Source organism: Callorhinus ursinus, unplaced genomic scaffold, assembly GCF_003265705.2.
Source record: "Callorhinus ursinus isolate GAN/ISIS: 27379988/994484 unplaced genomic scaffold, GSC_fseal_2.0 scaffold4, whole genome shotgun sequence".
Lineage (NCBI taxonomy): Eukaryota > Metazoa > Chordata > Mammalia > Carnivora > Otariidae > Callorhinus > Callorhinus ursinus.
The window spans coordinates 133,423,607-133,446,150 of NW_027397066.1; the positions used below are offsets into that span (position 1 = coordinate 133,423,607).

A 22,544-nucleotide genomic window follows, 5' to 3' on the forward strand; every position below is an offset into this window, starting at 1 on the left:
CACTCTAGGTATTTTAAACAGCGGAGCATTTCACACAAGGAATTGTTTACAAAATTGTGATAAGGCCCCAGTGGAACAAAAGGAGGAAGGGGGTTCTGCCCAAAACCCTGGAGCCCACGCTCCAACCAGCACAGTTGCCTCTGCCCTGAGTTACCACTGCTGCTGAAACTACCGGAGCCACCATCAAAACAAAACGGCTTCTCCCAACTTTTAAGCCTATTTCTCTGCCTCCCGATGGCAAAACCTAGCTGCTAATACAGTTTGGGAAGACACAGGCTTCAGCCTTCTAGGCGTCATGGTTCAGGAGACAATATATAAGGGTGGGTATGAAGCTGACACCAAGAAACAGTGTTCTCTCAAACAAACTTTAATGAAGATCCAGGGATCAGAGTTCATAAAAAAAGCAGATTTCCTTTCCAATTAAAAAAAAAAATGCTTTGGATTATCCTTGAGTCTGCTCCCCATTTCTTTCTCACTTAACTTGATTTTCCTGGAGAATTGTGTTGTGAGGAAATCCAGCCTTTGTTTCCAGCCATTACCTTTCTTCAGAGCCACAGTCCTTATATCTCGCTATGGACAAGCTCGACATCTCGACAGAGATGCCCCCCAGGCACCCCCTCCCCAGGCTGAGGTGAGATAATGTGTGGAAGAGGACCTTGCTGGGTCAGGCACATGGTCAGCACTCCGCAAACACTTTCTCTCTGCCTTCAGTATTTCCCAGTCAGAATTACTTTTCTTATTCTGCCCTTCCCTGCAAAACTGGTTCCTCTTCCTGTGTTCCCTCCCTCATAGAATGTAATAGCCACAGTTCTTCAAATTCAAAACCTTAGTCATCCTGAGTTGTTTTTCCTCTCATACCCCATCCTATATCTAATCCTGTAAACATTTTTTTTCCTGAATGTTTCGCAGGTTCTTCCTCTCCTTTCCCCCAGTTCCTTAATATATATCCACCTGCATATGATTGTAAAAATCTCACATCTAGGGGCGCTTGGGTGGCTCAGTCGGTTAAGCGTCTGACTCTTGGTTCTGGCTCTGGTCATCATCTCAGGGTCATGAGATTGAGCCCCATGTCAGGCTCCACACTCAGCTTGGAGTCTTCTTGGGAGTCTCACTTTCCTTCTCCCTCTGCCCCTCACCCTGCTCACTCGCGGTCTCTCTCTCTCAAATAAATAAAAATCTTTAAAAAAGAATCTCAGAGCCGCCGCCAGGAAGGAGCAGCCCCGGCCACCTAGGACTGGATCCTTAGGGAGGAGAGGTGGCGGATGACCCCAGTGCTGCCGACAGTAATGTGGAGATTTGGAAGATCAAGAAGCTCATCAAGAGCTTAGAGGCGGCCCGCAGCAGTGGCACAAGCATGATAGAATTGCTCATTCCTCCCAAAGACCAGATTCCACCAGTTGCAAAAACGTTAGCAGGTGAGTCTGGAACTGCATCTAACATTAAGTCACAAGTAAACTGCCTTTCAGTCCTGGGAGCCATTACATCTCTACAACAAAGACTCAAACTTCATAACAAAGTACCTCTAAGTGGCCTGGTTGTTTACTGTGGTACAATTGTAACAGAAGGAAAGGAAAAGAAGGTCGACCTTGACTTTGAACCTTTCAAACCAATTTAATACGTCATTGTATTTGTGTGACAACAAATTCCGTACAGAGGCTCTCACAGCACTGCTTTTGGATGACAGCAAGTTTGGCTTCATTGTAATAGATGGTAGCGGTACACTTTTTGGCACACTCCAAGGAAACGCAAGAGAAGTCCTGCACAAATGCGCTGTGGATCTCCCAAAGAAACATGGTAGAGGAGGTCAATCAGCCTTGTGTTTTTGCCTGTTTAATAGTGAAAAAGCGAGGGGCGCCTGGGTGGCTCAGTCGTTAAGCGTCTGCCTTCAGCTCAGGTCATGATCCCAGGGTCCTGGGATCGAGCCCCGCATCAGGCTCCCTGCTCCGCGGGAAGCCTGCTTCTCCCCCTCCCACTCCCCCTGCTTGTGTTCGTTCTCTCACTGTGTCTCTCTCTGTCAAATAAATAAATAAAATCTTAAAAAAAAAAAAGTGAAAAAACGACATAACTATGTTCCGAAAGTAGCTGAGCTGCTGTTCAGCTGTTTGTTTCTGGGGATAAAGTGAATATGACTGGTCTTGTTTTAGCTGAATCAGCTGACTTTTAAAAACTGAACTAAATCAATCTGATGTTTGATCAGAGGTTGCAATCAAAAGTTTTAAAATTAGTTGATATTTCCTATGGTTGTGAAATGGATTCAACCAAGCTATAATCTACTGAAGTCCTCTCAGACGTGAAATTCATTCAAGATTTTGATGAAATCAGCCAGGACACGGGCAAGTACTGTTTTGGAGTTGAAGACATACTAAAGACTTTAGAAATGGAAGCTGTAGAGATTCTAATAGTCTATGAAAATCTGCATTTAATGAGATACAGCCTTCATTGCCAAAGCACAGAAGAGGAGAAAATTATCTAACTCTAGAACAAAAGAAGGATAAATCTCATTTCACAGACAAAGAGACAGGACAAGAGCATGAGCTGATTGAGAGCACACTCCTGCTGGAATGGTTTGCTAACAACTATAAAAAAATTTTGGTGCTACGTTGGAAATTGTCACAGATAAGTCACAGGAAGGATCTCAGGTTGTGAAAGGATTTGGTGGAATTGGAGGTTATCTTGCAGTACCGAGTAGATTTCCAGAGAATGGAATACCAAGGAGGAGAAGATGAATTTTTTGACCTTGATGACTACTAGGTACTCGACATGGGTCCAGCAAAATAGGCCTCACCCTCCAGCATCCAACCCAAGAAGCATACCCGTGGTGGAATCCAAACAGATCCCTGCCTTACAATTGGAACATTTCCAGAACTTAATCCATGAGCACTGGATATTGAAAAGAAAACCAAAACAAAATCAGACCCAATCCTGCACTTTGATTTGTGATGGTGTCAGTGCAACAGCCTAGAACTAAGTTCCTAAAATGCCACTTTGGACTAATTTAGAAAAGAATCCCAGTTTTTACTTTTACTTGATGATGAAATTGGTTGCTCTTAAGTTTTATTAAAAAAAAATGATTTTTTTTAACGTTCGTCCATATAATCAAAAATACTTAACCTTAAACCTTCAAAAGTTAATAGAAATGAGATCATAAAAAAACCTCACATCTACTTTCCCTAGTTCCATTTTTCCTATTGCCAGTATAACCTGCTTATATCTGCTATCAAATCAGTCATCACTCTTCTAATTAAGAACCTTGGAACACTCCCATTGAATTCAGAATAAATCTGCCTCCTTAATCTGGTATGTCCTCCACAGTCACAGATTGTACCGTTCTTCCTAGGTCAGCCTTCTCCCTGTATTGTCAATTCATTGATCCAGGATTATTTATCAGACCATACCCCAGACACTTCCCCCAGCCCAAAGACCCTTTACTCAGCCTCCTTGGCCTCCCTTAAATATCAGTTGAGATTTTCCACCGTGTGTTGTTTTCTTGATTTCCCTTCTTCCTAATTAGAATAAGTCGCCCCTAAACTTCCATGGCATCTTGAACTTCTTCTATTATGGAAGGGTCTATTTTGTATTATTCATACAATTCCTTTATCCTTGAACTTTGAGATCCTGAAGGACAAAGTCTGTTATTTTCTTTGAATACCATCTCTCCTACCATCACCATCAGACTTTGCCACACAGTGCTTGACACTTAATAGATGCTCACTAAAGCATGTTAAATTAAGTTGTCTGGGTAAACACATACACAGAATTTCTACTAATTGTAAGATGTATAAGGTTATAAATCTAAGGGAAACTGGAAAGATCAAAAATGTAGAGAAGCACTCCTGAGTATAACATATTGATTTTTTAAAAACTTTCCATGCTTTTGACAATATTCACAGACTTTATCATGGACCTTTGTGTCTAACACACTGTAACAAGTTCTGTAAGTCTACAGCCCAAAAGATCTTGTGATCTATTTGGTCTTATGTTCATATACATAAGATAAATTTCATTACCTTGTCCTAACTTAGTGCCCTGTACCCCTCTTGACCTAACTGGGCTGACTTACCTATTTTGTGACAAGCACTAGTCACACAAGCTCAAAACCACTGATTTCTTAGTCCTGATTTTTTTTTTTCTCATGCTCAAAACCCCTCTCCCATCCAATAGGCTCTTTATTTCCTAACATGTTTTGAGATTTTACCATGTTCCCAAAAGTACACTAAGAATTTTGCATGCATTATTATTTAATTCTTATCACAGCTCAGTAAAGTGGGCACATCCCCATTTCTTTAGGTGGAAAAAGTTGAGGCTCAGAGAGGCTAGGTGATTTGCAGGAGGGTCATACAGTTGTTTGAAGAAACACTCAAAGGCTTTCTCATTGGTACCCTTCAAGTATTTCTAACATACCATCCTGTATTGTTATTAGGAAAACACACTGGTCTATACAGGGTTGAGGGTTTTCATGGTAATTTTGAGAAGAAAATGCAATTGAGATGTCTAATAATAGCTTTGCAAATTAGCATGTATGTAAGCACACATTTAACTGACATACACACATTTAGTTAGGTTTTATTGGGGTTCCTGGGTGGTTCAGTCGTTAAGCGTCTGCCTTCGGCTCAGGTCATGATCCCAGGGTCCTGGGATCGAGCCCCATGTCGGGTTCCCTGCTAAGTGGGGAGCCTGCTTCTCCCTCTCCTCCCCACTCATGCTCTCTCTTTCTCTCGCTGTCTGTCACATATTCACATATGTCTCTCTTGCTCTCAAATAAATAAAAGCTTAAAAAAATAATTAGGTTTTCTGCATTCATTTTTACAGAGTGTTAAGCACTTTGAGGACCTTGAAGGAGATCTTATCTTCCATTGAATTAGAAAATCTGTAGAGAAAAAAGTTTCCAAGGACGTGTGGCAAATGGTCTGGGTTATGCGATGACTATTCTTAGTGGTGTGGGAATTCAGAGAAGAGGAAGAGTCAGTGAGGACTGAGCTGGGAGCGGGGGAGGTTTCTTGTCACACTCAGCACTTCAGTTCTTCTTTAGCTTGGATAAGAAGAGGGGAGTATACGCCGTGTTCAGCTAAGAAAGAGAAAGAAGCAAGAGCAGGTGGTTGTGGAAAATGGTGGCGAAGAAGAGGTGGGAGCAGGGACAGGTCAGAGATGAAAGTCCCTGTAGAGAATTATGTGCAGTAGGTTATGGGGAACATAATGCAGAGGGTACTAAAACTCCAAAAGGACAGTTAAATTCGCTATAGAAGGGAATATGGAACCATTCAAGTTTTTAAAGCAAGTAAGAGACTGAACTAAGGAAGCTAAGAAATTTTAAATTTGTATTCAAAAAACCACACATTATAAGCACTCGTCTGCACTTGGCTACCTACACTATTTCAGCCTCCTCTGTACTTTGAAAACTTATATTGCTTTAACTTTTGAACCATGCAAACATATTTTGAAAAAGGAATGTCAAAGGCATACTACCAAAGTTGTTAGTTTCCTTAAGTTAATTTAATATCTGAACACATTTTAACCTATTTGCATGGTTCAGAAGTCAATGGTAAGCAAAGCATTTGTTATAAAGATACTGGACATGAATAGACAATGCATTATGTGAGAATGTCAAAGGGCGGGGTGCCTGGGTGGCTCAGTCGTTAAGCATCTGCCTTCGGCTCAGGTCATGATCCCAGGGTCCTGGGATCGAGTCCCACATCGGGCTCCCTGCTCTGCGGGAAGCCTGCTTCTCCCTCTCCCACTCCCCCTGCTTGTGTTCCCTCTCTTGCTGTGTGTCTCTCTGTCAAATAAATAAAATCTTTGGAAAAAAAAATGTCAAAGGGCAAAAAGTCATCAGGCTCATGCATGTGTCTTTATCTCTTAAAATATACTCTGAAGATCTTTCCATATCAGAGCACAGAGGGTGTCCTCATTTATTTTTTGATATCTGTGTAGCATTCCATGGTGTGACCCTGAAGAGGGCGTCATCTGAGTGTGGGTGTAGCAGTGTTCTCAGGCCCCAGCGTCTCCTCCGTGGGGGTTGTACAGTTCTCTACTCACCTCAGCGGTACCTGAAGAGGCAGTGTGACAGTAATCGCCGTCACATTAGGACTGGATTTAAGCTGTGTTTTCTCATAAAATTCAGGCAGCTTGCGATGAACCAGGGTTATGAGAAACATCACTAAAATTTATTTTCTTTACAGTGCTTTCATATTTTTGTTCATCAAAAGTGAAATACCAAATAACACGTGTTCTGTGGACACCACACCATTAATGACGGATCATGTGAGTACAGTATGAGAAACAATATGAGTTGAAACATAAAATTAAGATAAAAGGAAAATGCATAGATTTGAAACACAGATGAGAAGGTAGTTCCTTTTTTTTTTTTCTTTTTTCATTCAGGGCCATCGACAATATGTTTGCATATACATTATAGTTAGGTCTACATAGCAGCCAGTCAAGACTGCCACGGGAAAGCTTCTCAGCAAACGCAAAGGTCTATTTATATCTATTAATGGTAGATCCCAACTAGAAGATGTATATACAAGCCCATATTTTGGAATGGCTTAAGGATTTCTGCAGTGGGAGGATCCTAAGTACTGAAGAGGAATATAAAAGTTACTTTAGGAAGAGGGAGGAGGCAGGACTTAAAGTAGGCCCGGGGAGAGCAGTGGGGAATAGCTCAGAGGCAGCCAATGAAAGGAAAAATCAAATCATATGAAAGGAGGAGTGGGACTTGGATTTTTTTCCTTTTTCTCTTTTGCCACATCCTGTTCCACTCAAAGGTAAAGACAAGAAATATGTAGGAAGTTGCTGTTTGACCTTGAAGAACCTTAATTAGTCTGGCGTAGCAAATCTAGATTCAACAGGGATAACCTATAAGAGATCTGACAAAGCACAAGGCCCAGTGCTACATATACAAAAGTGATTTCAGAGCAAACTCCCATGGCCAGGAACCCAGACTCCAGTCCTTCCTGTTTCAAGTCTCTCTTCTACCTGCTGTGGGTCCAGTGCTATCCAGCTGCCCTGGGCAACCAGAGTCCTACACCCGGACAGACAGATGCATTGCCTCCCTGGAAGGTGCTGCCTCTACTCCTTACTTCAAAACTAACCTTTTCTTCTCCCTTTCTTCTTCCCCTCTCAAAACCCTCGTCAAATAAAGTGACTGAAACCTTAGTCAAATTGACACTAAAGTTAACTAAGAATTAGCTTAAGGATAAGAGAAAAGAGATTTATTAACCCATAGACATCTCTAATCTAGAAAATGTTGCAGAGAGAGAATGAAGGAATTGGGACAGAGTGAACATGTCCAATATTCCTTGCCTCCCCCAGGGATTCAGATACCTCCTGACCAACCACCCCTCATACCAAGGGAGAGAAAAAGAAAAATGCAACTCGGAAAAAGATACATAATAGGTTAACCACCTTGGATCTTTCTAGGCACGTTGGAAGGATATAAGCAAACCAAGTTTAAAGATACATAAACAGCATGACTGGGTATTATGCAACCATACATTATGAGCTCCTCATCATTGAAAGAAAGGATTATTGCTAAACTTGACTTAACACATGACAAAGAATTCAAATCTAGTTTCTTATCTCTTACAAAGGCATTAGGAGTATCACATTAAAGAAATTTCAGCTAAAAGGCAAAGATGATTACATTCAATATTAGAAATATAAATTGGCTTGTAATTTTTCCTGACTTAGAATATCAACCTAAAAAAGGAATATTAACCTAATCATGAACCATGGCTGGCAATGTTTTATTAACTAATTCAGTTAAAGAAAACTGAATTTAAAAAGTACCTATCAATCTTAAGTATTCCATAGAAGAGTCTGAGTTTTCCTTGGTTCTAATTTTTTTTTTACAGATTATTAAAATATGCAGATGAGGGGCACCTGGGTGGCTCAGTCATTGAGCGTCTGCCTTCGGCTCAGGTCACGATCCCGGGGTCCTGGGATCGAGCCCTGCATCGGGCTCCCTGCTCCACGGGAAGCCTCCTTCTCCCTCTCCCATTCCCCCTGCTTGTGTTCCCTCTCTCACTGTGTCTCTCTCTGTCAAATAAATAAATAAAATCTTAAAAAAAAAATGCAGATGAAACACAAGCATTGTTAACTTCTGTTACTTTTGATAGGTGTATCAAAATAGCCATATATTAAACTGGAAAAATTTAAACCGAGAAGTTGCCAACTGCCAAACTTTTCTGAATGGAAGAGGAACAGAATCCGAAACATTTGAGTCTGGAGATATGCACAGAATCAGAGTGCATAGTGTCACGTGCTCATATTTTAAACTATGTTTGAGAAAGAAGAGAAAAACGTGGAAAATCTTCTTGTCACCATGGTCATTATCAACTGAATGCTCTTTTTGTCTTGGTTTGTGCCAATATTTTCAATAGGTGATCAACAACACTCAAGATTCCTGCCCTGATTATTCCTGGGTGGATAAACTTTCCACAGTACAACAGCGCACAGTGTAAGAGGTTCTGTTATTCTCTTTCATATTTGGTTAAAGCAAGGATTACTGGAGTGAAGTGATATTCATCTAAGTGCAAGAAGCAAATGGTAACATCAGCTTTATCTCTCATAGTTCCATGGTGGACAGACTTTCTTGTGCCCTGATGGATTTTTAGGTACAGAGGTCCATGATCTCAGTGTTTCCAGAAATTTCTAAACCACTCCAGTATCTCTAGCCAGTAAGTAGCTGACAAAAGCATCATTTTGCAACACTTTTGATGCTAAAGTAAAAGAGGTAATACAGGCCACAGCATATAATGACCTCCGCTGGAAGTCTGTACATTCATGTGTTTGACAATTTTATAATCTCAAGATATTCATTTTCAAATATAGTAGAATATTTTGGGTCCATGTAGTTATACCCCTCACTGTCATAGAGACTGAGAGAGTTTGGCTCACCAGCAGTCCTTATATTTTCAAGTTTCTTGTGAGATGTTTTTGGATTAGTAGAGAAATATGATAATATGTAAGTGGATAGCTTGCATTTTACAATTGATGACTGTTTTGGACTTTTATGTTGTGACACACATAAGCACTTCAAGAATATAAAGCATTTCCTCTGTTAGTATACACACTAACCTCACAGTGGGAAGGAGGCTGTGCCTGGTGCATAATAAATGTTCAATAAATATTTGAGTCAATTGAGTGAATGAAAGATTGAGCTCACAAACAAGCTTTGGAAGATAAATATGTTGCTGTTTTTGCTTCAGAGTAAAACAGATCTCTCAAAAAAAAAATTTTTTTTTTTCACAAAGCTTCTCCCTTCTAAGGGAATATTTGTTAAGAAAAACATTTTTGATTGTCTCATGATTAGCCAGACCTGGTCTATTAGTCGGTCTGTGTCTGGGACACCCCTTTCAGGACGATGGAGTCCGTTCTTCCCCATAACACAGGGATTTCCATTGTGGACAGAGCTGACTGCCAGATTGGCCTTGTGAGTTCCTATTAAAATAGACTTTAAGAATTTATTTTTAAGTTGGAAAGAAATTTTTTTTTTATGTTAAAGATTTTATTTATTTATTTGTCAGAGAGAGAGAGCACAAGCAGGGGGAGTGGCAGGCAGAGGAAGAGGTAGACTCCCCACTGAGCAGGGAGCCTGATGCGGGACTCGATCCCAGGACTCTGGGATCATGACCTGAGCTGAAGGCAGACACTTAACTGACTGAGCCACCAAGGCGTCCCTGTTTGGGGTTTTTTGTTTGTTTTTGCCTAAAACTCTTTCCTGTTTCATGTCATTGCCCTTTGTAATTAAGTTAAAGGGACTGTTCCAAAATATTAATCATCTGTCCCCAAAATTATTGGGAACACTTGCCTCATGCAAAGTTTGAGGAGTCAACATGACTCCAGTGCTTAAGACGAAATATTTTCTTTTTACAACAGGAAGTGTTTTACCTGAAATATCCAAATTAATTAAGTCAGCACTTCTTGCCCACACCCTAGTCAATGAAGGCATAGGCAAACCCAGGGATATCGATAGCTGTTTTGAACAAGCATGCATTTAGTACTTTGTCTATCCTAGCCCTGTGCTGGATATTACTGAGTGTTTAAAAAAGGAGCATAGGACATGGTGTCCCTCCACAAATAGTTCATATTTAGGGAGCCAAGTCTATTATGCCGACAGTATAATGATAGCAATAGTCACATCTATGTAATAACAATTCATAATGATAATCCATTATAATTTCTGTAAGTAGTATACTTCCAAAACTAGGCAGTGGGGGGCAAAAGTTGCACTTTTAATTCTGATGCCACTCTGACCCTGCAGGGCATTTCTTTGACTTTTGACAGTCACAGAGCTTGAGATAGATGTGTGATTTCTTCATAACTGCCTGTGATTTACACTTTGAAGCATGCTTGAGCTCTGATTCCATTTGTGTGTTTGTCAGAAATATTGCTGTGGGCCAAGATTAACAGTGATATATTTGTTTTTTAAGGGGCTGCAGTCTTGCAGTGATATCTGGAATACTCTATGGGTCTACATTTGTGCCCATCATTTATATCAAGGACCACAGCAAAAGAAATGACAGTATATACGCAGGGGCAAGCCAGTATGGTAAGAGTAAAACATTATTTTACCTTATAAATAAATTCAATACCTGTTTTTCTAATTAAGAATATAAAAAAAAGGAATGTGATCACAGTAAATCCTGGTACATAGATTTGATCTTATTTTTCATTGTAAGTGGTGAATTAGAAAACCACTGAAGACTAAAAGTAATAAAGGACTGTTTGAGTCTTTTCATATGATTGTCAAAATACAAATATAATCAACTTTATTCTAGTCAGTGTTTATGTAGGCTACTTAGATCTGAACACATATTTCCTGGCTTTACAGTAAGATTTGGAGATTATTTTCCAGTTAGATAATCTGAGAAAATATGTATTCTTCTACTCTTTTAAAAAAAGCTAAAGTACAGTACATATCACTTTCAAATCAAGCAAAGGTCAAATTATAACCTAGTCAAAGGATATTGTTTTTAAAGCAGAGAGTACTGCATTGAAAAGCCCAACATAATGCTCCCGGATTATCTCAGTTTCTAGTGATGGATTGAGTCTATCTGGTATAAACTCAACACTCCATGCAATCACCCTTGTACAGGCTCATCAGGAGATGAAACAGGGTCTACTTCAGGGGTCTCTCATTTTGTTGAAGTATGGCTTCCACCCATGAACTCATAAAAGAATGAGATCATAGGTAATAAAGTTCTAAATTGGATGGTACAGAAAATTAATGTGACCTACATTCCGATAAGGGGGAAATTTGGAAGGCAGAAGTCATGAGGGAGAGATTGATGACAAAACTGGGATTTGAAAGACTTTGAGTGGATAGACTGCATAGACATCGTTGTTTCTTCCTTCCTTTTTATATTCAGTCCAGTTAGCATTCAAACCTTTTACTAACTTCTGTCTTTTTTTAAAGATTTTCTACAAATACTTTTTGTGTTTTTATTATTTTCCTCTGTAAAGGATAAGAACCAATAAAAATAGAATAACATAGGATAAATTAAAAGACAAGGAAAAACAAGAGTGAAAAAATAAAATGGAACCAAGAATGAGTCTAAAAATTATAACATATTTGTACACTTGCTAGAAATGAGCCATAAATTTGACTCTAAGATTTCTTATAGACACAAGGGAAATCAAATCAGTCCCACAATTCAGTGAACACAAGATAAAAAGAACTGATCATCCAGGAGTACAGTTGTTCTTGGTCCTGGGCTATAATAAATAATGTCAACAATCTCTTTACATAAATAGTACAATCAATTCTTAGGGACCTTTCTTATGACAACTTTAATGCCATCTAATAGGAACACACTTTATTCCACTTTATTAAAAAATAATTCTAGGGAGGTGCAATTTTTATTTCATTTGTTTAACAAACACAAAGTATTACATGCACTGTGCTAGACACTATTCTAAGCACATTTCAATAATAACTCAGTTGACCTTCATAGCAACCTTATTAGTTAGGTACCATTATTATCCTTGTTTTACAGTTGAAAAAATTAAGACTGTGAGAGATCAGGTAATTTGCCCAAGTCTCAAAGTTAGCAAGTAGTGGATTGCAGATCCCATCCAGGTGGTCTGTGCTTTTATTAACTATGCTATGCTGCCCTTTGTGGTAGTTCATGCATGTGTTGTTCTTATGTGATCCAGAAGTAGGGTTTAAGATTTTTAGAAGAATAGACACACTCGTTGACCTTCAAGCTTTTCTCCTTAAACATGACCACACTCACCTTTGTCAAAATTTTAGTTGAGAGAAACACTGAGTCCAATGTGACTTTCCCAGCCAAGAACCTGTGGGATACCCCTCTGTATGACTAAAAGACAACCTGTTTAAATAGTCAGTGTGGGTGGGTTTTCTCAGATATTGGACCATCATCGTGTGTCGTTAACTCCCCCCATGTAATGAGGCCTATGGTAAACAACTAAAGAAAGCCCTCTTTGAGATAACTTCCTGAATATCCTTCCATGTAGCTGTCATCTGCAACAGAGATGCTGGTCTCCACATTGGTCACCATATAAAATCAGCACTCCCCCATATTTTTCACATCATCCCCACTATAGTCTACTTGGAGATTTGCTACAATTGCCATTAGTAAAATTAAGTCTGAAGCCTATTCTTAAAAACAAGATCATATTCACATAATATTTATAGTTTCTTATTTATCTTTCCAAGATAATCAGAAAAGCCAGCCTTTTAGATCTGATTATACTAATTTACTACTTAATATTTCTAAGTTTTAAATATGTTAATTAAAAGTCTATATAAACAGCATGTAGAAAACTAGGATGATAAAATATAATTAATGGTTCCTTTACTTTTCAGGTTAATTTTGGTGAGTTTTATCTTTAGAACCTAAGTATATTTGAAATGAATAAAAGGATACATTTGAGAGTTTTGTGATCTGTATTTTCAGATTTAGACTACGTTTTTGCACACTTCAGTGGCATCTTTTTTACAAGCACAGTCTATTTTCTGGCCTACTGTATAACCATGAAAAATAACCTTAAGTTATATCCTGAAGCAGTCTTGCCAGGTGAGAACATTTACTGCAGAAAGTCTTCTTACTCTGTGAAAGTATTCTCTACTCACTTAGCTTGAATAATCATCTTCTGGAAACCAAGCCATCCTGTGTGTCTGTGTTTGTGTACATATTCATTCCCTATTGCTTTGGCCCAACTCACCACTAAATATGAAAGATTTAAAATCTATGAAGTGCCAGTCATTACAGAACCTGAAACTTGAACAGTGAATCTAAGATGACTTCCTGCGCCAAAATACATTGTGTATTGACCATCAGACTTTATTATTTCTTCTTCATTATCTAAGGATGCTTATTACAAGTCAGAGTCAATAGAACTTTGTAGTTACTTAGGTAAACAAACATCTTCTCTGGAGAATAAGGAGAAATTGTTTTAGAGTTTGAAAAGGGTATATGATAAATGCACATGCTTTGGACTTAATCCATTCGGCACTGGTGGTGAAAAATACATATAATATCTCACTTATTTAGGAGTTTGCCATAAAGCAACTTGGAATATAAGTCCACAAGTAAAAAATTTTTAAGAACAAAATAAAGCATATATCAGATTCATTTTGAATACCTGATTCATTTAGGTCAAAGTATGCCCTTCTACCATTATAAAAAATGATAGGGTATTTATTGAACACCTAGCTAAAGTATCCTGAAAATTTTATCTGGTATTTTCGTTCAAATTCTAGGAGCTTTTTTTTTTCCCCTTAGCTATAAGCACTCTTCTGAATTGCACATATTTTTATGTTGAAAGTTTAAAGTAAATGGTGTTCACAGAGCATGCCCAGATCCAGTATCTTCCCTAGGTCCCTCTCCACTACCCAATCTTTACCTCAACTACAACTTTGGGTATTTTATTTAATGTCAGTAAAATGAAAAGGTTGATAATTATACCCACAGGAGTCAAGAACAAAAAAAAATGACTTGGTTTCCAAAATGATCATAAAACGATGTTGGCCAAATATGTCGATGGGAATGCATTGATATGAGCACTTTAATATTACCACTTTATTTGGAGTGTGGATTTTTCAGGAGAGGAACGTGGCTTGTAAGTGTGCACTGTTTGTGTGTATTTCAGGATTCCTGTCAGGAGTTCTTTGGGCAATAGCCACCTGCTGTTGGTTCATAGCTAATCATGCTCTCAGTGCTGTGGTCAGTTTTCCAATAATCACTGCTGTAAGTAGCTGAATGTTTTTCCAAATTTTTGTTTTTCAAATGTAAATCTGATTTTTCTGAAGCATTCTTAGTGAATCACTGGGGACTGTCATGGAGTGCAATTTTTTAGGAGTACAATTTGTGTAACAGATTCATGTAGCTTCACCAACACCCTCTCACCTCATGTCCCTGATTGCTAAGGGAACATCGCTAGCCTCGTTTAGCAGGTCTGTTCATCTTTGATATCCTTGCAGTTTTTGTCTGGTCATTTTACCTAATGTCATTTTGGATACATTGTAATTTGCTGTTTATGACATACTTATCTCTGTAGAACATTTACAAATTAAAAATGCTTTTGAGTATATTCTCACAACCTTGTGAGACAGAAAGTACTTCAGACTCCCCATATGGTACTTTGGTATTGTTAAAGGCTTTCAGGAAGTCCTAAAGCAAACTATTGTCTCTGGATGAGTTATGTGATTAAACCTTAAGTTTTGCTTTGTGCTTACAAAAGGGAATAATACAATGGGGTAGCTAATTCTTTGTAACTGGTAACATATTATTTCCTCAGAAGAGACCAGTTATTTTCTAGTACTAAATTCTTAATAGAATGTATCATATGGGGCCTTTTAGAGGGGACACTGAATAACAATAAATAATATTCCTCAAAAAAATTTATAGTAGACAGAGATTTGTTTTTTTCTGTCACTGTTTCTTGTATTAAATTATGGTAAAGACTTAGGATAAAACATTAAATCTTAATTCCGTGGAAATAAATTGCTGAGGTGGGTGAGGTATGGGCAGACAGTCGATGGGAGTAATCACTGTGGCTCTTGGAAACTTGCCTGTCAGAAGGATTATTCTTTTTTTTTTAAAGATTTTATTTATTTATTTGAGAGAGAGAGAGAGAGAGCACATGAGAGGGGGGAGGGTCAGAGGGAGAAGCAGACTCCCTGCCGAGCAGGGAGCCCGATGTGGGACTCGATCCCGGGACTCCAGGATCATGACCTGAGCCAAAGGCAGTCGCTTAACCAACTGAGCCACCCAGGCGCCCAGAAAGATTATTCTTGAACCACTGTGATATAAGCAAAGTCTTCTCACCCACCAGGTATAGCTTCCTCTGGTGCTTGGGGGATTTTTACCTGGGAAAAACAGGTGTTTCTGGGACTTGAGGGAATTGGACAAAATTGCTACTAGATTCTTGCTTGGTGTCACTTTTGTTACTCTAGTCAAAAACAACCTTTCCCACATACAGAAAAGATTCAGTCTTTTCCTCAAGGATCTTATATTCATCTTTATTTCTTGGAAGAACTGGATTTTTTTAACATTAACTTTTTTCATGGAAAACTTCAAACATACCCATCACCCAGCTTCAACAATTATAAATATGATCACTTTTATTTTATCAAAAGAGCAGTTTTACAAAAAAAAAAAAAATTCTAGTAGCACTGTTCTTCCCAGGTACATATATTTCCACTGTTATATACCCACTGGTAACTCGACTGTGAGTTCCTTGAAAGCAGCATCTATAGTTTATTATCAAGTAACATTTAATTAAAAAGGAAAGAGAAAGAAAGAGAGAGGAAGGAAAGAAGGAAGGGAGGGAGGGAGGGAAAAGAGAAGGGGAAAGAAAGGGAGGGGAGATGGGAGAGGCTGGGAGAGGAGGGAAAGAGAGCAGGGAGGAGGGAAGAAAAGAAAACAGAAGAAAAAACCCATGTAGCAGGAGCAAGGGCTTGTTACCTCTGCTCCATGTCTTCACTGATAAATCTAAAAGCTGAATCATTTTATCCAGAAGTTCAGCTTCTCAACGTAGCTCAAACTCACCTTGTTTTCAAAGGCTGATTTACAAATATGTAATTTATATTCACTTTACGAAAGGAAAATATGCAATCCCAATTGCCAAAACAGCTGTGTCTCTTATCTAAGATGTCCTTCCTATTTGGCTCTCCTTTGCCTGAATCAAAGAGTATGTACACACTTTGACTTATGCTTGCATTACTTTTGGCAAAGCACCACTTCCTCTAACCACACTACTCCTCGCAATAACCCTTAGACCATGTCTAAACCAATATTTAGGAAATCATCAGCCGAAAGCCTCAAAGGTCAGTGATATTTTGGCATTGTCTTCTATCATGTTCTCTGAAGGGAAATAAATTTCCAGATTAGAGAGGATAAAATTCTTGAGTGATTGGCCTGATAACATTAATATTATATCCCCTTTTTCTGTTGTTTCTTTTCATCCTGTCCAAAGTCAGTATGGAATTGCCTAAAGGACCCAGATGCTTCTTGTTTGGTTTGGATTTTGAGGCTTAGGACCTTACGTCATTGATAAAAGACAGTTGCTTTGACCTATTTCCCTGGCGCTTTTGATGTTGAATTTTCCAGACACTGATAAACAGAGAGTAATATATTTTTATTGCTTTGCTTACATGCCTGGAGTGGAGTCAAACTTTGTCAACCCAGTCATGTAGACAGTTGGAGTAGTGGAAGGGAAAAAACACGTTGGAATTATTTATGAGAAACTCTTCCAGAGTTTGTGCAGGGCTTGAAAAGGAATCATAAAAATGCTGATACAATACACCTTCTCCACAAACACCATGATTAATCCAAATTCCAATTTTTTTTTCCTTCTCAGCTAAAAAATGTTAATAAACTTAAATAGCTTCAAGTTTCCAACTACAAAATCATCCTTTCTTTACACCTCATTTCTTCTCATTTCCCTTTCCTAGATTATTTCATTCTTGTCTGAATAAACCTATTGTTTATTTTTCCTTACATGGCTTTTCTATCTTCCTATAATACTGTCATTAGCATCCATTGAAGTTTAATGTCAGACACAGTTCATCTTGAGATTGCCTCATGCTGAAAAAAGTTATAAATTATTCCCACACTTTCGGGGCACCTGGGTGGCTCAGTCGGTTAAGCGTCTGCCTTCAGTTCAAGTCATGATCCCAGGGTTTTGGGATCAAGCCCTGCTCCAGGTTCCCTGCTTGGCGGGGAGTCTGCTTCTCCCTCTCCCTCTGCAGCTTCCCCTGCCTGTGCACGCTCTCTTTCTCTCTCTCTCTCTCTCTCTCCCTCTCTCTCTCTCCCTCTCTCTCTCTCTCTCAATAAATAAAATCTTTAAAAAAAATTTTTTCCTATACTTTCTCCTATTAATCCCATTTCTAGTATCCTAAGTTCATTAGAAAACAATAAACCACTTGCTTATTAAAACTTTATAAGTAGATCACATTTATTAAAGTAGATCACATAATAGTATAGCATCATCAATGTAATAAATATGAAAATCATAAAGAAACAAAAAATCTTCATTTTTTACCAAGTGCTACCTTAGTTTAATGTTGACTTAGGGTTGAGATTATGAATAGTTTTCCCCGACAATACTGTTATACTGTTTTTACAGAAGGTTATTCAGTGAAAGAATTAGGGCAGCTCTCCAATATACTATATTTATGTAGAGTACAAGTCACAGAAAAAAATAACCAATTTAATAGTTTTTTTTTTTTTATTCAAGGGTCCAGGATTTATAGCTGCAATGTGGGGTGTCTTCGTGTTTAAGGAAATACAGGTATGTACAAGAAAGCGCAGATTTAGAAACCAGGTGTAGAGCCGGGTAAGAAAGGTATTTCATACTATGTTTGTGTCATTTTCTGAAAACTGTGTGTGACCCCTAAGCCCAGAGCAGAAAACACATGAATGGATTTGACAAACTCAGATGTTCAAAATGTTATCATCCCTAACAAGGAAAGAAAATACTAAAGATATGATAATTATTATGAAACATGTTTCTCTCCACCCCAGCCCCCAGTGGGAAAATGCTTTAGTTGACTTTCTTTTTTCCCTTAAGAGATTTTGGTTACATAATCCACTAAAATATGATAGAGGGAAATTTTATTTAATGTAAAACATGATAGATAAACAAGATGAAAGATTTTTTTATCCTAAAGATTAAAATATCCCTGAGGCAAATGGAATTTGGGAATAGATTTTTCTGTCGGTTCTCATGCCTCCCAAAGGCCTCCATATCAAACCAGCAATTTTATAGGAAAATAGTATGGTAGCAGGTGACTACTACCACTTCCCTTTCAAGTGTAAATGATAGTGATTTAAAACTGCATTTATTAAATAGCTATAGGATGTGTGTGTGTGTTTTCATTAAAAAAATTGTCTTAGGGGTGCCTGGCTGGCTCAGTTGGTGGAGCGTGGGACTCTTGATCTCGGTGTTGTGAGTTCTAGGTTGGGTGTAGAGATTGCTTAAAAACAAAATATTTTTAAAACACTTTTTAATTGTTTTAGAATTTTTCCCATTTACCTTTATTTGAGGAATATATGTGAATGGTATTTTGTAATAGTTTTTACTAAAAATATACGTAAATCAAAGACACTCTGTCAAGGTGTCATAGATATGTACTATTTGCTGTCTTCATATGCAGCTGCAGTAACAAATAATTCCTGGTTCTAAAAAGATCTGATGTTCCTAATCTCTGGCAACCAGAAAGCAACCTGTGTACCTGGATAATCCTTAAAATGATTATCCAATTTTAGATTTAAAATACCATTTTATTTATTCTAAGTGAAATGTTTTGATTTAGAAAGCCATAATTTGATAATACAGGATTCTCAAATTTAAAAAATAATAAATTTGTTTAGGAGATATGCACCAAGATCTTAATTTTTGTACTTTTTAAAATGCCCAAGACAACTGAAAACATTTATAGACCCATAAATTGCTTCCATACACATTTCTCATTTATTTTAGTCAGGGTTGCTTTCCACAAAAAAATAATTCTATGTCAAAACATGCCATAATCTCTTTGCAAATATTTCATCTGCCTCCCAAAGGATAATGATTGCTATTTAAGAATTGGGTATTTATTATCCAGTATAACATCCTGAAGCCTTAGAAAATCACAAGTTAGCATAGCTTATTTGCAGTTATAGGTAAAAAGCACTAATGAAGAATAGATTTAATGTAAAGGATCTGAAAATTATTTTAGTCACTACTACTTTAAATAATGATACGAACTTAAAAACCCTCTTCCCTAGTTATAAGAATTTGAGAGTGAGAACCCCTAGCCATTGAGCCTAATGGTAATTCCTGAGTCCTCTAAAATGATACTAAAAGATAATCAAAGAAAGCTTTTTTAAAAAGACACCTTTAAAAAGATAGCTAAGATCAAATAGAGAAGATTTTTTTTTTAAATAAGCCATGACCAAGTAGGGCTTAATTCAGGAGTGCCAGGAAAGTTCATAATATGCAAATTAATCAGGATAATATAATATTAGGTAAACAGAGAAAAACTATGCGATAATATATATTCAAAAGACATGTGCTGAAATTAAAAACCAGTTGTTTGCTTTTTTTATTTGAGAAAGAGAGAGAGCATAAACAAGGGGGAGAGGGGTAGAGGCAGAGGGAGAAGCAGACTCCCCGCTGAGCAGAGAGACCGATGCGGGGCTCCATCCCAGCACCCTGGGATCATGACCTCAGCCGAAGGCAGATGCTTAACTGACTGAGCCACCCAGGTGCCCTAAAAACCAGTTTTTAATTAAGAGAAAACCTCTTAGAAGTGCTACAAATAGGAGAAAGTGGTCTATCAAAAAACAATAGCAAACACATAGCTAAAGTGAAACCTAAAATTCTCTCAATTACACCTCAATAAAGCTGGAAAAAAAAAAAGGAGCTCTCTGTCAGTTGAAAGTCAGAGATTTCTCCATCACTGTTACTATTCAGTATTTTCTGGAGATCCTAGCCAGTGTGGTAAAATAAAATTAAGAAAGAGAAATAGATGTAGGAAAGGAAATGAGGAAACTATCATCTGCATGTAACATTATCTTCTTTAAAAATCTAAGTGAGGGGCGCCTGGGTGGCTCAGTCATTAAGCATCGGCCTTCGGCTCAGGTCGTGATCCCGGGGTCCTGGGATCGAGCCCCACATCGGGCTCCCTGCTCCGCGGGGAGCCTGCTTCTCCCTCTCCCACTGCCGCTGCTTGTGTTCCCTCTCTTGCTGTGTGTCTCTCTCTCTCTGTCCAAATAAATAAATAAAATCTTTAAAAAAATAAAAAAATCTGAGTGAATCAGCTGAAAATCTTGAGACCCAATAAGATCATTTGGTAAGGTGCCAAAATATAGGATTAATATAAAATCAATAGCTTTCTAATATGCCACCAATAACCAATTAAAAAGAGGAAAATAGGGTTACCTGTATGGCTCAGTCGGTTAAGCGTCGGGCTCTTGATTTCAGCTCAAGTCATGATCTCAGGGTCCTAGGATGGAGCTCTGCGTGGGGCTCTGCATTAGGTGGCGGGGATTCTGCACTCTGCTTGAGGATTCTCTGTCTCCCTCTCCCTCTGCTCCTTCCCTTGCTCATGCTCTCTCTCTCTCAAAAAAATAAATAAATCTTTAAAAAAAAAAGGAAAATAAATGCTGTTAAAAACTACAAAAATTATAAAATATAGGAAAATAATCAACAAGGAATTGCTAGATTTATAAAATCATTCACTTTACCACAAAAGTTTACTATAGAACATAAGAAAATATCAGAACAAATGGGGAAGCTCACCACATTCCTGACGGAGCAATTCACCGTTGTTAGTAAGCAGTTGTTTTCCATTACATTCAGTGTGATTCCTACAAAATTCCAGTGGAGTTCCATCTGAAATTTTGAGAATGAGTTCTGAAGTTTGGCCAAATATGTATGTAAAAAGAAAGAGAGAGAAGACCAAGCTGGAAGCAAAGAATGACTTTTATTGGCCTTCTGGACTTAAAAAGAAACAATTTACAAATCTGTCTGGAAACAAAACTTAAGAAGTATCCAGTGAGACTTATCATTCAGTGCAGGTGCCTAATTACCTCTTAACAGGTGGTTTAAAGGCAAGTTTTAAATGCTTCACATGCCAACTCATTTAAGAGCTATCAACTAAACCCTGAAGCCAAAATCCTATTAGAATTTTTTTTAAGATTTTATTTATTTGAAAGAGAGTGAGAAGGGGGGCCACTAGCAGGGGGAGCGGCAGACAGAGGGAGAAGCAGGCTCTCCACCAAGCAGGGAGCCCGACGCCGCACTCGATCCGAGGACCCTGGGATCATGACCTGAGCCAAAGGCAGACGCTTAACCAACTGAGCCACCCAGGCTCCCCCTGTCAGAATCTTTAAAAATTATTTTTCTTAGAAACAAGATAAGAACCTAGAGGAAAACAAAAGCAAAACACGTATCTTTACGACTTTTAGGTCCTATTAGTTACGTCTTGAAGCAGTACTCGAAGACACATATTTGAAAGTCTACAACCTATAGCAATAAGAATTTAATCTGAGATCCAAGCGCTTTTTGTGCTAAAGAGTTTAATGATTTCAGTTAGTCTTAATGCCATCCGGGCACCAGTTGGAGGCTTTCCACTTCCAATACTCTTTTATGTCTGGTACCTGTTCGTCTTTGGGAAGTTTGCTTTAGAATCTTACTTTTAGCTGTTTTAAGCTAGATGTACATTATTATCTTTAGAAACACACTTTAGACACAATGTCTACAGAAATACCAATGCAGGGAATTACAACCACAACAATTTGTAGGTCAGTAGCAACTCCCAGATAAAAAATAAGATGGTCTGTTATCTTAGTAGCTAATTCAAAGATCCAAGTTAAAAACTTTGTGCTTTGGGGAGAATGTTAGCATGATCTTTCTAAGCATTAATATTCACCTTTGACAAAGGGAAACTGTTGCTATTGCCCAAATATAATCGGTCTTTATCTTTAGGAGACTAGGCAGTTTGGACAGATTCTTAACCTCAAAGGGGAAAAATATTTCTCTCTGAGAACATCATTCTTCTGACTACATAGACAATAAAGGAGAGAGCTCAGCAAAGTAGTCACATAATTAGGTTGTATAAAGTGCTGATAATTGTTTGTCTTATTTAAGTCATTGTAGCAATTGTCTAATTCACAAAGGATATTTGGAAATCACCTGATTGTATTCATTCTTTGAGCAAGTATTTGAGTGCCTACTCTCCATCAATACTGGTATCTAGGTAAAGGTTGTAGTCTTTAAAACTGACAAGACGTCAGGGAACCTTAAAGCTTGGCAGGAGAGAGAGAGTGAGTGAGTGAGTGTGTGTTTGTGTGCAGGTGTATAAATAAGCTACTCTGTACTTGGCAAAGATTTGTGGTGCTTTCATTTGTGGAACTTGTAATAGAGTGACTTCTGGTAGTATTGATCCTCACAGTGAATCAGAAAATTCAGTTGGCCCCAGCCCAACTTAAAAGACCTCTCTCTGGTCATCAAATAGAGGTCATTTAATCCATTTTTTCCCAATTCTTTATGAATTTGAAGAAAGAGGATATATGCTTTTTGGAATGTGG

General features: G+C 38.1%; 1 protein-coding gene and 1 pseudogene across 12 annotated transcripts in view; both read left to right on the top strand.

Moving 5' to 3' along the window:
- Positions 1–22,544, top strand: part of TMEM144 (transmembrane protein 144) — a 74,501-nt gene that overhangs the window by 28,787 nt on the left and 23,170 nt on the right. For 10 of the 12 annotated variants that reach the window (XR_012378059.1, XR_012378060.1, XM_073892424.1 and 7 more), the window contains 6 exons: positions 6,177–6,258; positions 8,379–8,455; positions 10,431–10,549; positions 12,921–13,040; positions 14,116–14,213; positions 17,707–17,760. Coding sequence is in view for 10 of the 12 variants with exons in the window: in XM_073892424.1 (XP_073748525.1) it covers positions 6,177–6,258; positions 8,379–8,455; positions 10,431–10,549; positions 12,921–13,040; positions 14,116–14,213; positions 17,707–17,760 (550 nt within the window). In the remaining 2 variants the exon portion in view is untranslated. The remainder of the gene's footprint in view (positions 1–6,176; positions 6,259–8,378; positions 8,456–10,430; positions 10,550–12,920; positions 13,041–14,115; positions 14,214–17,706; positions 17,761–22,544) is intronic. The other 2 variants (XM_073892432.1, XM_073892433.1) reach the window with 2 other exon arrangements.
- Positions 1,280–2,978, top strand: LOC112826180 (eukaryotic peptide chain release factor subunit 1-like; annotated as a pseudogene).